The 16,216-nt window shown below is 38.9% G+C and overlaps 2 protein-coding genes across 3 annotated transcripts; both read right to left on the bottom strand.

Annotated features, from left to right (window-relative positions):
* Positions 1-224: 224 nt before the first annotated feature.
* Positions 225-8,342, bottom strand: LOC145422821 (protein-serine O-palmitoleoyltransferase porcupine-like). 2 transcript variants are annotated; one of them, XM_080294639.1, is made up of 15 exons: positions 8,201-8,342; positions 7,426-7,568; positions 7,135-7,327; positions 6,246-6,289; positions 5,945-6,126; positions 5,725-5,855; positions 5,592-5,612; positions 5,299-5,313; positions 5,066-5,191; positions 4,872-4,972; positions 4,672-4,748; positions 4,507-4,570; positions 4,214-4,299; positions 1,551-1,661; positions 225-976 (listed from the first exon to the last, which is right to left on the bottom strand). In XM_080294639.1, the coding sequence occupies exons 2-15, from the start codon at positions 7,559-7,561 to the stop codon at positions 875-877; spliced, it is 1,389 nt and encodes a 462-aa protein (XP_080150765.1). In that variant the 5' UTR covers positions 7,562-7,568; positions 8,201-8,342; the 3' UTR covers positions 225-874. The 2 variants fall into 2 exon arrangements, with proteins under 2 accessions (XP_080150765.1, XP_080150766.1); XM_080294640.1 differs by having other exon boundaries at positions 7,426-7,563; positions 8,201-8,338.
* A 2,802-nt stretch (positions 8,343-11,144) lies between these two features.
* LOC145422819 (uncharacterized) lies at positions 11,145-16,216 on the bottom strand. The gene is made up of 4 exons (XM_080294636.1): positions 15,753-16,216; positions 15,530-15,623; positions 13,544-13,715; positions 11,145-13,340 (listed from the first exon to the last, which is right to left on the bottom strand). Exons 1-4 carry the CDS (start codon positions 15,934-15,936, stop codon positions 12,282-12,284), a joined length of 1,509 nt encoding a protein of 502 aa, XP_080150762.1. The 5' UTR covers positions 15,937-16,216; the 3' UTR covers positions 11,145-12,281.

The raw sequence follows: 16,216 nt of genomic DNA, 5'->3' as shown, positions 1-16,216 counted from the left end.
CCCCCAAGTGGCAGGAGATAGCTATATCAAGTAGGCGTGCACCTGCAAAGCTCTGCATAGCACCAGTGCAGAGTGGAGCCTTCGATGTTAATGATGGTTGATGAACACCAGCTTTGACAGAGGAATGCCGACTGTGTGGACTGCAGAGATACATTTTCACAAATGTACTCGTCGTTTCTTTTTGAGTGACATTCACTGAAAATTACAGTCTCAGCTGTTTCATATTCTTTTGAGCATTTTTTATTTTATTTTTTTTAGAAAGGGCTGAGTACTACGGACAGACAGTTGGAGGAAGCTGTAAAATACTGAGAGATCTACAATTGCACTATTGATTTAGGTCATTTCATAGAAATTATTCACTATAAGAAGACATTGATGACTGCCACCCCTACCCTTTAAACTGAAACGATTTTATAACATAAAAAGGGAAGAGAAACGTCGACTGAGGCCATCTGCCGCAGTCGACGCTGAAACCTAGATAATGGGCTTTATCGTGTGTCCACAGAAACAAGCGGCCAATATCCACCATGCTGATAGGTATTGATTGTGACTCACAGTGAGACATCGGTAACCGCTGTCACAACATGAGGGCTCGATAACTGCGGCTCAGATAAAAAGGGAGCGACGCAGAGAAAAGAAATGAGGAGCGAGCTATCATTTCATGGATATCAAAACTAGTCCCCAGCAGGTTAGAATAATAGATTACCCAGCCAACTTGTGGTGCAACCTGAACACTGAATGTTGGTTCGTTGTTGTATACAGGATGATTCTGTTCTCTTCGGTCTGATGCAGGATAAAGTCACAGTGCAGAAGTGCAGAACCAGTTTTCCATCTCTCATTATTACTTCCTTCACTCTTTCTTCATTTCTTATTATTAGAGAATAAGGCGGTATAATATCCAGCATCCAAATGTGACCCAGTGGCTGTTCCAGCTCAGCTCTGACCACTTCTGAATGGTATGATGGGTGATATTATCCTGTAAGGGGATGTACATAGTGAGTCCAGTAATGTGTAGTAGTATAGTGTATAGTATCATTTAAACCTTTTCCTGAAAGATCTTTACAAAATGTGATTTTTTTTTGTCATTACTGACTGAAAATAATTTCATCTAAGGCCTTTCATCCAGCAAAACCATAAATTACTTTAACTGTTGATAATAAATATCACAACTAAGGTTACATTCCTATGCAGCAATTCACACGTTCATATGTCACAGTGAGCTCCACATTTTTATAGCAGGGCATATAAATATAGACACCTTTAATCTTCTAAACATGCTGGGACTTCAGTATGTCACAATGCTACGTCAATAGCACACTGCTAGCCTTCTATACATATCCTGAATTTGTAAAGGTTCCTCAAAAACAACTCGTGCATTTGGCCTAACTAGTCATATACACAACGATAATATCTAAAGCTTTTGAATACCATTAACTTGATTTCACATTTTACTGTATTTTAAAATGTTCTTTTTCCAATCTCTTCTCTGGTTCTATCCTGCAAAATGTGCGCTTTCCTCTGGGGCTTAGCATACTCTTATCATGTCTTACCTCATCCTCCTCCATAAAGTCCACACTGGAGTTGAACACTGAGCCGAGGTATGTCAAGTGCAGTATTGCCAAAGCACTGAATGCTATGTTTATCATATACACCCATAACCCCTGTGGAGGAAGAAGGTATAATGTAAGAATAAACAAGTTCCTTACTCAATATTACTACCCCAAATCTGTAACCTCTGCAAGATTTTCATATTAGGGTCCTGAGAACCTTACACAGATTTGTTGAAGAAGATTATCAAAGAATGTTTATTACACTCTTAAAAACTAATGCCTTCTTTTAGCCAATTTCACTTAATAACATGGCAAAATACTTAAGATTTAAAAGCACGATTTCAGGGCTTCAATGTAATAATGTCCCAATTATGTACTATGGTTTATGCAAGCTGTTTTTCCTTGGCATAAATGATTACGTTCCCCTTCCCGGTGCTCTGCTGTGTGTTAAAAAGGGATTTTTGCTGGGCATCCTGTCAGCAAACTCTCAAATTGTGTCAAATTAAGGCACAAGACAGTCCCTCGGGACTGCTTTAATATAACCGCAGCAGATGCGATGGCAATAAAACCTGATGTCCACACTTCTTTAGTAATACATTAAGTAAATAATCTTGTGTCTTCCACCATAATGACTTATCCTGTTATCCTGTTAGAAATGAAAGAAGGCTACAGTAAATCAAAATGTAAGATGATGAGGAATAAAATTGTTATAATTTTATTCCTCTGAGGGGAAAACAAACAGGGAAAAATAGCTGGTGCTGTATGGAGCTAAAGTAGGTCCATTTAGAGCATCTCCTGCTCAAGTGTCACATATATGTCTGTGCAATGAGAATTTTCACAAATAAAACAGCTGGAAGAAAAGCAGTCTTTGCAGCTGTTTGCAACTCTAATGCCAACAAATCTAGTTGCAAGTCTGCTCAGACATTTGTCCTTTTCAATATCAAAAATATCATCACTTCATTCTCATTGTATGCTTTTTTTTTGTTTTGCAAAATTTCATTGAGGTGATGCATTTGAGTTTTTGTTTCCAGTTGATGGCATGGAGATATTTATTAAGCAGCAGGAAAATGAATGACATCCTCAACACATCCCTTTCCCCCCCTTATTAGCCATGTAAGCTGTTAATTGTGCAGAAGTTAATAAAGTTGTGGTCACACTATCTTAGCATCTAACTTGTCCTGCTGAAGTGGGGTGAACATAAATAAGGGGGAATGTTTGTAAGTGGGAGGTAAATTCAAATGCAGCTTTCCAAACAGGTTAGCAAATATCCCCAAACACAAGTGGGAATATTTAAGTGTAACACTCATAGAGATGGTGAAAGACGGAAATAAAAACAGGAGATATGTGAGGATTGCTCAGCGAGAGAAATTTGATTAACTGGAAATTTAGAGCTAACCTGTGATGTTGTAATTCATTTTTAGTCTTTAATCAGATACTGGATCTATACATGAAGTGTTCCTTTTTCATGAAAGGAAGCTATTTCCCCCACAAAATGAGAAATTTCTTACTGAATAATTTGAAGTATAACTCCTGAATATAATTCAAAGGTTGCATAAAAATACCAGGCGGTTTACAGCAGGATAAAGTGATTATTTTGTAGTATTATGGTGAAGATTACTGTAATGAACTGTCATGGACTGGTACAGAGTGTGCTGTGGTTTTCTGGTCAAAATCAGGTTAAATCCAGAGCAGCTGACATTAATTTTAATTTATGATGGTTATACTGATTATATTCACTCAATGAATTCTACTTTTTATACTAACTTCATACTGTGTAGCGTTTGGAAATCCACCATGATGCATCATATAACATTTTATTGCTACATGATAAATCTTGTTAAATCCACACAGAGCAATGCATCTCAGCTGGAGCACAGGTCAGCCTGTACACAAAGAAAAGTCTACATGAGCGTTTTATATGTAGGTCTGCCTACACACACACACACACAAATATATATATATATATATATATATATATATAAAAGTCTTAAGCCACCCTTCATTTCTTCATAATTTGCTAGAAACAAAAAGGTGATTTATTGAAACATGCTAAGATTGAAAGTCAATATTTAGTATGACCACCTTTAATCTTCAAACAGCTAAACAGTCTTATGCAAGCTTTGTTGCAGTTTTCAGGAAGTGTACTCCAGGCTGGATGGCTGCCTTTTGTTCAGTTTTCTGTCTAAATGACCCCAGACAGCTTCATTAATGTTGAGGTCCAGGGTTCTGGGAAGGTCAATCCATGACTGATAGTGTTCCACTCTATAAAGCTCTTCTCTGTTTTTACTACATTGGAAGTGTGTGTGGCAACACTGTCATGCTTAAAAATCTGTCTTTTTTTTTTTACCCTTGAATGACTCACAGGTCAGTATTAAGCATTTTCACAGGAATGTGAACTGTTCTGAAAATAAGTGAAAAATAGAAAATGACCTTCAGAAAGCCTGGAGAACTTTTGCTCAGTCCCACTGTAAAAAATCTCCTTCCTTAAAATGAGCATCTATATGAAGGCTATCAATCTTGTCCCTGTTTCAAATATGAAATGATCATATTTACTCAACTTACTCAATTCTTTTTAATAAAAATAATAATAATTGAACGGTTGATAATTGAAAGGTTTTTTGTTTGAAGAAGAAGAACAAATATACGAGGGAGCTGCATTTTACCTTTTTGTTCTGGTGAGTGCAGTTTGGCAGGCATTTCTTTGACAGTATACAGGCATTAAAAATAGCTGCAAGCCTCTTCCGCAACACTAAAACACGAAACAAGACCAGTGCATTAAAACAAAACAAATAGATGAGTTTTTTCCAGCATAAGAGGAAAATTACAAGCACTGCAGTAAACAGAAACAGTGTTTCACAGTGAGTGCAATTAGCCATTAGTGCAAACCTAAGCACCTTCTCCAAATGGAAAGGTTCTAATGTGGAAAAGAGAAAACCCCCCACAAAACTCTGCTTACCATGCTCAACATAAGTGATGAATCCCAAAGATATTAGGACTGCACCTAGATGAAAACTCAAACCCTGTGAGGTAAAAGAGCTTCAGTCAAAATAATCCAGTTACTGATACAAAAAAAAAATGCATTTAAAAAAGTAATTGTAGGAAAAGTCTGCATAGGACTCACATGCAAAAGGGCACTGGCTGTATATGTCACCATTATAGCAGAGAATGTCCCAAATTTCAGTACACTCTTAAAAACATCTGTGAAATTAGAGCAAAAACATCTGTGAGCTGGTATAAGAATTTCTATTTAAATGAGCCATAATCATTACACTCACAATGGCAAACTAAAGCAAAAACAGCTGCCGCCTGTCTTGAACTCACAGGTGTGCAGAAAGCGAGACATGGGCAGATTCCACGATGTTACCACCTCCACCATTGACCGAGGAAACTCTATATTAAGCGGCTTGGATACGGTCATATCCCTGCAAAGTAAAAGGTAAATGGGCGGTGGCCTGTTATAAATGTGAATAAAGAGAAACACACTCAAGGTTAGCAGGTGCGCTTGCAGTTCTAACCATTTGAGGTTGTCTTTCTCCTCGGTGAAGCCTGCCCCAGCCAGAGTAGTGGTAGTTTCACTCAAATAGCCAACAAAATAATTGCTAAAGTGGAAAGACAGTGTGTTCTCATACGCCAGTAGCCACCTAATGCAGGGACACCAAAATGGGAAGAAATAGATGAATATCACAATCCAGCTTCAAATAACGTCCGACTTTACTGAGTGGCTACTACAGATGAGTAAAAAACATACTTAGCTGGTGTAGCCCTGAGTAGCATTAGGATAAAGAGAGCAATGTTAGTGACAAAAAAAGGTTTATTGACTTGCCTTGTGATGATTTATGCTTCATCAAGCTGGTGAAAGTGTTGTGGTAAATGAGAGGGTGAGAGGGGTCTCCTGGTACATATATAACTGCACAGAGAGGAGGAGGAGGATGAAGTGGGTAGATACATGCAAGCAAAGGTTTTGGACAAATGGTGATTATGAGGAATGCATGCCTACAGTGTTTGGTTTATTCAGAGTCACTGAGGTGGGCAATTAATTACCTGATCTTCCTCCTCTTTTTGCTGTAAACAAAGCAGGTGACAGACACATTATCTTAACAGAACAGCAAGCCACAAACCAAGTCAAGAATACACAGGCATTTGTTTACAGTATGAATGTGTGTGTTCTCCTCACCTTCGTAGCAGCTTGTCTCCATAAACAGGTATGAAATAAGGGAAGAGGTAGGGTGCCACACAGTTGGAAATAACAAGGCAGACCTGGCTCTTCACCCAGCTAACAGACACTTTTAAAAGCCACGAAAGGCTCTAAGGAGAAGAAGGAAACATCAGCTGTTCTTTCACTTTTTTTTTAATTAATCCTCACTCAGATCTAAAAGATATAGTATCGCACCTACCAGCTTACGGCCTTCTAAAGCTTCTTTGTAGCTGTTGAAGCTGATCCAGGGACCAAAGATGACTGTGCCCACAAAGTAGATATAACCCATGAACTCAATGGGTGAGGGCACACTGGTCACAACACCTCTATCCAAATCAAAGGCCAAAGAAATGGCTTTCATTGCAACCACCATCTGAGAACCTGGATGACAGCAGCAGCATTTAAATGATTGTTGTATTCCAAAATTAGACATTACTAATGGGAATATTAAAGTATACAGACAGCAATCACATTTAAGAGACAAATGATGGCTGTCTTACCTCTCATCTTGTGCCAGTTAGTGGTATCCATCATATGTAGCTCCCTGATGAAATGAAAAGGAAAGGTAGTCGTAATGAAAAGAAAAGACCATTCCTTGAGTTTTCCCAAATCGGCCAAATTCCCGAATTCACAAGCTTAAAGTCAATTGGAAATTAGGATTTAGGCGTGAATAAGTATACATCATACATTTAAAGAAATATTGGGGGAAATCACAATAAACTTTGTTGCTTTTATTTTGAATTCAGGTGCTTTTTAAAAATGTTTTACATGCGTACATGTGAACCAGTGTGAAAGCACGTTGTAACGTGTTGGAACCAGTGTTTATGACAGATGTGTTTGCTAGCCCTGACAGATGTCAGCTCACGTTAAAAAAGAAATCTTGATGTAGAATGCAGAGTTTTTAAGAAGACATTGACTTCTGAGCTTTTATTTACTGGAGTCATCTATAGAACTGTGCTTAGTTTACAGAGAGCAGATTGTTGTGTTTGAGGATTACAGTTTGAATCATCATTACGAGACTAAACACACAGAGAAATACAAGAAGTTGACTGATGCAGACTGAAAATGGACATCTAAAGCTTTGCTAGCGAAGCTGCAAAAGCAACAAGGACTTTTTTCCTTACCAAGCTTTACACATCCAGAGATGGAGCTGTCAAGACCAGCTTTGTGATTTGACAAAATTTGGGCTTTTTTCACTTTGCCTGTTTCACATTTTCATTGCTTATAGCAGTTTAGATTGAGTTCAGCTTATTTATGTAACCCCCACAACACTTCCAGCTTCTCATGTGGCCCCATTGGGAAAATGAATTATTAAAGAAGCTCTTTGGTTCAGTATTACACCTAATGTGTAATACTGAACTGTCAAGTAACACAAGAGGACTCTCTTACCCCAGGAGCAGGTAAATGAGCACAGTGATGGAGAGAAAGGTGCCTCGGATGGTAGAATGGCGACACAGGAAGAGGAAGAGGTAGCAGAGAAGGCTGAGAAGGACCACCCAGATCATGTGCAGCTCAAAGAACAGGTAGAGCGTGTAGAAACCTCCTGCCACTGTGACCAGGTGTTTCACAAAAGAAGGAAGACCTGACATAGCCAGATAAAAATAAAGAATAATGTATGTGATTAGAGATTAAAGTGAAGGTCTGATAACACTGGCTGGGGTGCAAAAGCTCTGTACTCACCGAACATCCAGATAAGTCGACATAGCAGGCAGATAACCAGCAGCTGCCATACCTGCTCCAGGCCCTGCTGAGCTGTGGGCAGAAGGCAGCCATGAGCGAGCTCTTGGAAAAACTTCTGTCGGCTGAACACTCCCATCACTAGACTTAGAAAACAAAGAGAAGCCAAAATGCATTTTTACAGCAACAAAAATAACATTTGTGTTAACAGTGGTGACTTATAGCTAAATACTCTTCATTAAACTTCAAATCCCGGCATGCAACGCAATTCACTACAGATCAGTGCACATGCAGCACAGCTGCTGTTCAGAGTTTCACTAAAGATGATGAGAGCTCTTCTTGTAATTTAACATATTTTTAGTTGCATCAGACTGGATACAATGAAATACATCCCAGGATGTAAAACAATATGAAGACTTCATCACAATAACACCATGACCTGGGTCTCGGGCATGTGGAGAATATTTGACATATGCTATTCTGCAAGACATGCTCTCTCCGCAATGCAGTCGGCCAAGGGGATGAGTTGACTCACAGCTGCCTTCCTTCAGCCGCTGCATTAACAGTGCCTCAGCGTGCTCAGCGCTGTGCGTCCAGGGAGAGGCAAACGCATCGTAAATGGATGCGAGAAATCCGGCAGGAGCTACTGATCCTAGCAGTGAGCGGTCCTGCTAACAACCTACTTCAGAGCTACCCCCCCCCCCCACTTCACACCAAAAACAGCTATGAGGCCCCCCGCCCCCAGCATGCCAGTTTGTTTTCCGTGCGTAAAACTCACCCTCTCAGAGCAGCAGGATGATCCTCGTGTCTCTGCTGCTACTTTTCCGTCCCTTTAAAATAACAACAAGCCTGGGTCCTGCTGCTGTCTTTCAGGCACACTCGGGCCAGATGATGCATATCTGGATGACTCCCATTGTCACAGCATCAGCACCACTAACCTGCCATCTATGAAGCCACGCGACGACACATCGGCCAATCTAAACCGCTGCTGAACGGATCTCAGCCAATCCTCGCTTTCGTCACCCTAATGTGACAGCAGGAAGGTCCAAACAGAATCGTCGCCCTGCATAACCCCGCGCATCCGAACCAATGAGACGTGGACAGCGTACAGATGGACTGAAGACGGGACTGTTGTGGATGCGGAGGAATGCCCTCTCTGAACGTATGCAAAAAAATCCAATGTACCCTTAATCTACGTGATCTTTTATTCATTTAGTTCATCGATAATATGCAAATTCAATCAGAAAGTCAGTTTTAATTCAATGTTACCATTGTGCATGAAATAAATATTTTAAACATAACCTACATTTTCTTCGTCTAAAGTAATTCATAAATGCAAACTTAAAGACAGTGGTTAGTTTGAGTGATCCCTCACCGATGTGCAACCCTAAAATATAAAGCTGATGATGATTTAAAGGCTAAAAACAAACAGTGTTCATGCGTATTTACGCATATGCTGTGTCCTTTTCCATAATTTCAACGTAGGTTTATGCTTAATATTTGTTTCACTTTCTATTTAGTCACCCATAATACTGGGTTTAAAAGAAGAACACGATCAACAAAAAGGCCATTTGACTGTTGTATTTCCTCATGTAATGGGGATTAATGGATTTTGCTTTTAAATAATAATTTAAAAAGTCCCCTGCATCCACTTTTATGCGATATTTTCCTGGGCCTTAACTTCCTTTTAATTTTATTCTCTTTGATTTGTGGCCATAACGCCTGGCAATTTATTTAAAGTATTCTACTTTTACCTGTCAAAGCAATTTGAAAATTGTGCTTTCAAAAGATGATAAATCAATCAAATGTTTTGTTGTTATTTACTTTTATCAAGATTGATAGGTTTTCTGCTTCCTAATAATGCAAGCTGCTTTGTAGTTATAAGTGTTAGTGAGCACATAATAAATTCCTCCAGCAGCAAAAACATAAAACAAAACTTATAAATTAAGGTATGAAAAACAAAATAGCTAAACAGGGGGGGACAAACACACAAAAGAAGTCAATTAAATAGAAAATTAGATAACATACTAATAGGCACTACTAGAGATAATTTTTACTTGTTTTTTCACTGGTTTACTTGTCAATGTATAAACATTTTTTTTTAATATAAAGTAGTAGTTTTTCATCTTAAAAAATGTAACACTTTGTCAGTCTCATGCTCAAGGGCACTATACATTGGAGCCAGCTTTCTCCGGAACAGTCGAGTCAAGTCTGCATTTTCACATTATGATTAATTATTAAAATATTTGTCACGGCTCAATTGCAGACAGTGCGAAAACATTCACCAGATCGATACAGCTGAACCTAATGACCCAGAAGTTGATAACATAAAGGCTTTATAACCGCAATGTTAACTGAAAACATCTGTATGGCCAAATAGGACTTTTACTGTGGTTGGCAGGTTGGATTATAGAGCAATGGGGTCCTTTTTTTTTTTTTTTTTACTTCACATCCATGCAGCAGTTAAAGTAAAAATCCTCCTTGGAAAATTCAGCTGCATAGCAAGAAAAGTTCCAAGCAATGAAAACTAGTACACACCTTATTGTTGCTGTACTGCGGGGGGTTTTTCTGTGCAGTCAGCTCACAGAACAAGCAGGTGGTTTTAATGCAGTGTGACACACTGACAGGAAGACTGTCCAAGAAAGTTAGACAGACATTTTTGGGTCATTTTAACAATCCCTCTAGAGCCACCATCAGGACAGAGACTACTTGGTCTGACAACCTTGAACTTTCCTTCAAAACTGTTACAACTCTGTGAAATCTACGCACGAACAAAAGTCAAAAAAATATAATACAGCAATTTAATTTTATTACATTATGTAAAGAGCATATTTCACTTCATACAGCTTATTTTTTTTCTCTTGTTCCTGTGTCCACGTGAGAGCAAATCTAATGGGCACACAGTAGACAGCTGCAAATCACCAGCTGAGAAATAGCTTTAGCTATTTTAACAGATAATGCTATTCCAAGAATGTGTCATTTGGACATATAGCTGGTTAGGTGCTTCTTGGTGTGGGGGAAATGGGTACATGGTAGTTCAATCTTTCCATTTGTCCATGTTTTCTGCCATTTCTACATTTGAGTACATATACATACAGGTCAGCTGAAGGAGAACAAAACAAACAAGCAAAAATAAAACGTAATCAGTCCAAAGTTGTTTTTTACAAATGGGAAATTAAAACTCCATATTGTGTGCAAACAGTGCAAATATCATAGCTTACAAGTCAGAAAAGCGAAGCCGAAGGTGCCTTAATCCATATAAGAGACCACAAAACGTTAATTAAATTCAGCAACTTGTAGAAACAGCAGGTGACATAACCCTGAGCGATGGAACGTGGGCACTTTTGGAGTCAAGCATGGGATCAAAACATACTGTTAATTGATATGAGATGTTCATGAATACATTAAACGGCTCTGCTACACAACGGCAGTGTGGAAGATCCACTAGTGACTAAAAGCCAGCTAAGAAGTGATGTGGGATGACCACATTGGGTTTTATGTAACCAATATGATCGTGAGGAAAAATGAGCCTTTATGAGTTAAAAAAAAAGGAGATTAGCAATCAATGGATGACATCCCTGTGACCAATGTACATCTTTTATGAACAGTCTCTAAACTAAACTTAATTGATTGTAGTTAATGAAGGAGTGTTGGTAGTTAATTCTGCTCTCAAAGAATTTTACCGTTCACTTTAAAAATTCGACAAACACTTGATGGAGGCATTTTTAAGCTGGCAGTTGTTTACTCTAACCATAAACATAATTTATTTTAGAAAACAAACAGCATTGGTTTCACAGTCAGATCCACTTCTCATATACAGATTAAAAAACAAACAAAACAAAGAGGACAACTAAAAAAAAAAAAATGCACAAAATGTAACAAATGGTTGACGTAACTGTAGCTACATCATACATACATATGTTGTTGATCATATACACTGCATATGATCAGCAACATAAAAAGCACCTGATATCTGACAAAATAACTGTAATCCCTCAGGGCACGCATACTGGACCCTCTGGATTTGTCCTCTTCGGCATGTGGCCAGGAGCAACCGCTGTCTTCTGCTGTAGCCGCCTCTGTGGATCAGCCGTTTTTCTGGATTGAGATCTGAGAGTTTAGAGGCCCTGTCAACACCTTGGACTCTTTGTCGTGCTCCTCGAGCCTTTCCGTTTGTAGGCGTGTGCTGCACGTAAAAGTAACACCCACACAAATTCCTGGGAGCTCAAGGTTTGCCAGCAGAACCAACCATTGTAATAGTGCAATCAAGGTTATTCACGGTTTCAAGGTTACGGCTGATTGGTTTATGTGTGTAATATAAAGCTGCAACCACTATCTGTTTCCAGTTAGCTGAGGCAGATGTGAAAACTAAATTGTGTGGCAATTGTTATTAGAGATGATTGATCATATTATTGATGCCGTTTGTAGCACACGGTGCATTTTTCCACAGACTAAAGTGATTATTACGGCACAAATTGCCAAGTACAGAATATAGCCTGAAGCCCAAATCCCACCTGGTGCAGTTTTACAACACAGGTCAGTTCAAACAGCAGTCGAAAAAAAAACAATTGCACCTCATCACTGATTAAGAAGTGAAAGATTTTAACTACAGAACTAAAAAAAAATTATAACAGCATCACAGTACTTACAAATATATCAGTGTGCTAAGAGAGGCAAAAGTGGTGCAAGTATAAGCCAAACACTACAGGTTTAATACTGAACACAGCCTTGCTTTTGTTAAAATGCCTTTTAACTCAAAGAACAGAAACACTAATAGGATAGGAGCACTAATGTTGAACATCTTAAGTAAGGCAAAAAGGTCAGGTAAGTAAACAGGTCATTCTAATCCATTATTCAGATCAGAGCATAATCTCCAGGTCATAAGCTATTCTCTCCTTTTTTTCTGGCTTAGTGTGTTCTTCTGGTGAAATTATTGGTGCCTCACTTTGTTCCTTCTTCACCAGATTCTTAACCCTACACTTTTTCGGCTTGCTTAAAATATATTCATAATTTCTTTTAACCTCTAGGAAGGCTGAGGTGAGGTACTGAGGTGAAAAGATCTTCAGTGAAGATGGAAGTTCTGTATTTCGGGTGAACAAGTCATGGTGAAATGAGGAACCCGGGTTTTCTGAGTGTCTCGCTTCTGGATAGAGTCGACGAGGCACAGGACACGGTCTCAGCAACACCGGTGGGGGGATTTCTGGTAATATATTGAATGAAGCCAAAGGTGGGGGCTTGGATAGAAATCCAGGATTTGGGGGTGTAGGAGCAGCAGTTGGAGCAGAAGTAGACAGTGGAGGTGTAACGGTCCTTGAGCTCTGAGTGTTGCCAGGTATTTCAGTCATCTGGCTTGGTTCCAGTTCATTTTCTGTCTCACTCCTGGAGGAACTGTCCTCAGGCTCAGACTCTGTTTTAAACTCTGTCTGCGGAAGGAATAAAATGTGGTTGTGACGCTGACAGAACAGCGTGCCACACCTGAGGCACTTCCTGCCATCTTTAACATGGAGCAGTTTATGACGCTTCAGTTGGTGAATCGTGGTGAAAGATCGATCACACATGTTGCACGGAAAGAGGGGCTCATCCCTGTGCACAGCATGGTGCTCACTGAAATCTGCCTGAGTTATGAAGCTTTTTCCACAATTTTCACAGACAAAGGACCTTTGTTCTTCGTGCAGCCGTTTGTGTTTTACCAGCTGTGGTATATCAGTGAAGGTCTGACTGCACAGTTCACACCGATAACCACCTTCTGATGCAACTAAAGGTTTCAGGAGCACAACTGGCCTTCTCTTATCTAGTTTTAGGGTGTCTGGTAGTCCTTTGAAGGGTGGTGATGTCTTATTTAAGTCGAGCATTGTTTGAGACTGGATAATTTGGGTTTCTGCTTCAGTCTCAGACACTTTTGCCACCGTTTCTCCTTCCTGAAAAACATAAATACACAAACAGAGGAAAACAATTTAAAGAATTGTAAAGAATTTATCATTAGAAGAAAATAAAAATACTTATGACAATCTTGCAACTCGTGTCTTACAAAACAACTACTTTACAACAAACAAAAACATAGCTATTTTGCATAATGTCCAAGTAGAAAAGATATACAGAAAGAGCAAGTTGTGGCTGCTACCTTTGGCACTGAGGGGGTTGCTGGCGTCTGCATTTCTTCTGAAAGTTCACTTTCAGTTCGCATCAAAACAGACGGCTCGGGATTCACAGAAGAATCAGCTTGAAGTGGAGCTGCATTTTCCTCTCTTCTGCCTCTTGCCTTCCGGCGATGCCTTTTTCTACGACCATAAATCCTTTAAAAAAACCACAAAAAACCCCACAAACAAACATATGAAGTGATCTATAAAAGTGGGTCTCATATCTACAGTAAAAGTGTAAAAGAAAATGTTAGTATTAACACCTTGTTTTTGTCATACACTGTAAAGCTGCACAAATTTTCAACAGTTCAGAGTCTGTGACCCAATATGTACACAGAACACATACGATGGGAGATAACTATGCAGCTTATTTACTGAATATTTATCACCCTTTCTAATTCATTACCAGTTACTGTGCCTGTTCTATTATGGAAACTGATACCAAGGGATGACCTTTGTAACCCTGACCTGGGCTGGCTATAGCTATAGGCCAGAGTAGACCTGAATGTGCTTCTCGCCCACTCAGTGAAAATGATATGGGTTTTTTAATGCTTTTGATCAGTCAGAGAAGAAAAATGGAACGGAAAACACCAGTACTGTTTAAAGTACCACAAGCTTTGAGACAACCCTCTGTTCTCGCACTGTTCAAACACACAGAGCTCAGAAACAAAGAGACGTGACAACTATGAACCCAGCGCAGAGCACTGACTACAGCACACACATTAAATATCACACACCGGGTCAATATGTTGTTAATGTTATGTTTATAGTGATGGGCATTATAAAAACCTGTAACATTGAGCCATAAAGGCTTCATTTATGTACATCTGCAACCTTCTATTAATTGAATGAACAGGTTCTCGTAGGGTTTTATCTGTTATAGTAGCTTTTACTTTTATAATGTCGCTCCACTGGTTAAAAGGAACCTATTGTCATTTCCAAGTCCGTGCATTTAATCTTGGACTAGAGCTGATTTGCATGATTTAGAGTTCAAAACAGTCTTTATTTAGGCCTTGTTGCATGCAGCCTACATAGACACGCCCATTGGGACATCACCCATAGGTTATTGTGCTCCTGTTGGGAAGCCTCAATCTGAGGACCATAATTTATAAAATGAACATCACATTGTATGCATTCACTTGAAACTGATGATGACAATTAAAAGTATGTCCTCACCATGATTAACATAATTCACTAAAGGTTCTGTCCATCTAAACTCATCACATGAAGACTTCTCAAATGACCACCACAGATTTTGCTGGGAAAAATACCGTTCTTCAGAAAAATTGTGCAAACTTTAAATCCCTACTTAAAACTTTGAAAATAAATAAGTAACCTTTGAGAAACCAAAAACGGGACAGAATACCATCACAAATTTTGGATATGAATTATTTGGATTTGGTACATGGTGTAATACCTGGGGAATATTGCACTTAACTTTAATTTCAAGCTTTAAAATCTGTAAAAATATTTGAATAATTTTGACTGCTTTAAAGGGCAGTATGTGTCCTATAGATGAGGTGCTATAAATAAGATCAATCCTTTACCTGCACGACTTGCGATTTGTGAACTCTGCTGTTGGAACCTTCAAGCATCCATCATGTTATATGACCTTAGCTTAGCTACACTCCAGTCCATATTCATTAAGCCATGTTATCAGATGTTTAGCATCAAAATGTAAGGACCTAGTTAAATTAATTTTATATAATTTTAAAGAGGACACTTAAAACAATGAAGCTGCAAAACTATCAGAAAACACCCTTACCTTAATTAATTTTTAAGCGTTTTTTTAAACTAATGACAATACAGACCAGAATAAGTAACAAAAAAGTATATTACAATTAAATTTAAAACATAATAAGTTAATTTAAAAAATTGAAAAAAAATATTATTAGAGAAACACAAAGCTATCCAACAACTTTGATCCTCACAGATTTTATCCTGACCCAACACTACTTTACATGTCTTACCATCTCACTTTTTTCTTGGGGCTTTGATTTTTTTTGGTGCAGGTAAAAACAGAAGGCACAAAGTCCGGCTTATCACGCTCCATAGATGCTTCTCCTATAAAACAAAAACAAAAATAAAAATATGTAGGGAGCTTTGTGCTAAATCCGACAATTTTAATCAACAAACCGCTTGTTTCTCTTACAGTATGTCTACAGTGCTAGCATAGCTCCAATCTTAGCTTACCTGATATGAAATGAGCGCCACAAACGCGATCATCTTCCGTGAGTCTCGCAGTGCTGCCGTTCGCTTCTTGTATTGCTCGCAGCCACAAACGCCTCCGGTGGCCCCGAGACGGTATTTTGTAAAATTTCAATTTTTTGCTGCGGATATACCGCTTTTCACAACCAGACACGCAGCAAACTATCATTTTTGCTTTAAAACTGTTTGAGTTTTGTGGTTAGCACGGGTTACGGAAGTTATCAGAAACAACTAAAGTCAACTTCCGCTGCAAAGAGGCGCGCGCAACCCTGTTGAGGATGTTACGGTGGCCGGGCAGCTCGTTTTACGTTAATGTTAGGTAAACATCAAATAACAATCCCTACATTTTTCTGTTTTATGTTAATGTTTTGATCCAGCATCGATTTTGGCAGACTGCTGACTAAAAGGAGAGTTTTACCGAGGCAGGGAGTCCACCGCGAGCAAGCAGT

The sequence above is a fragment of the Astatotilapia calliptera genome, chromosome 20 (genome assembly GCF_964374335.1).
Source record: "Astatotilapia calliptera chromosome 20, fAstCal68.1, whole genome shotgun sequence".
In the NCBI taxonomy this organism is placed as follows: domain Eukaryota; kingdom Metazoa; phylum Chordata; class Actinopteri; order Cichliformes; family Cichlidae; genus Astatotilapia; species Astatotilapia calliptera.
This window is presented reverse-complemented; position numbering and strand designations above follow the sequence as displayed.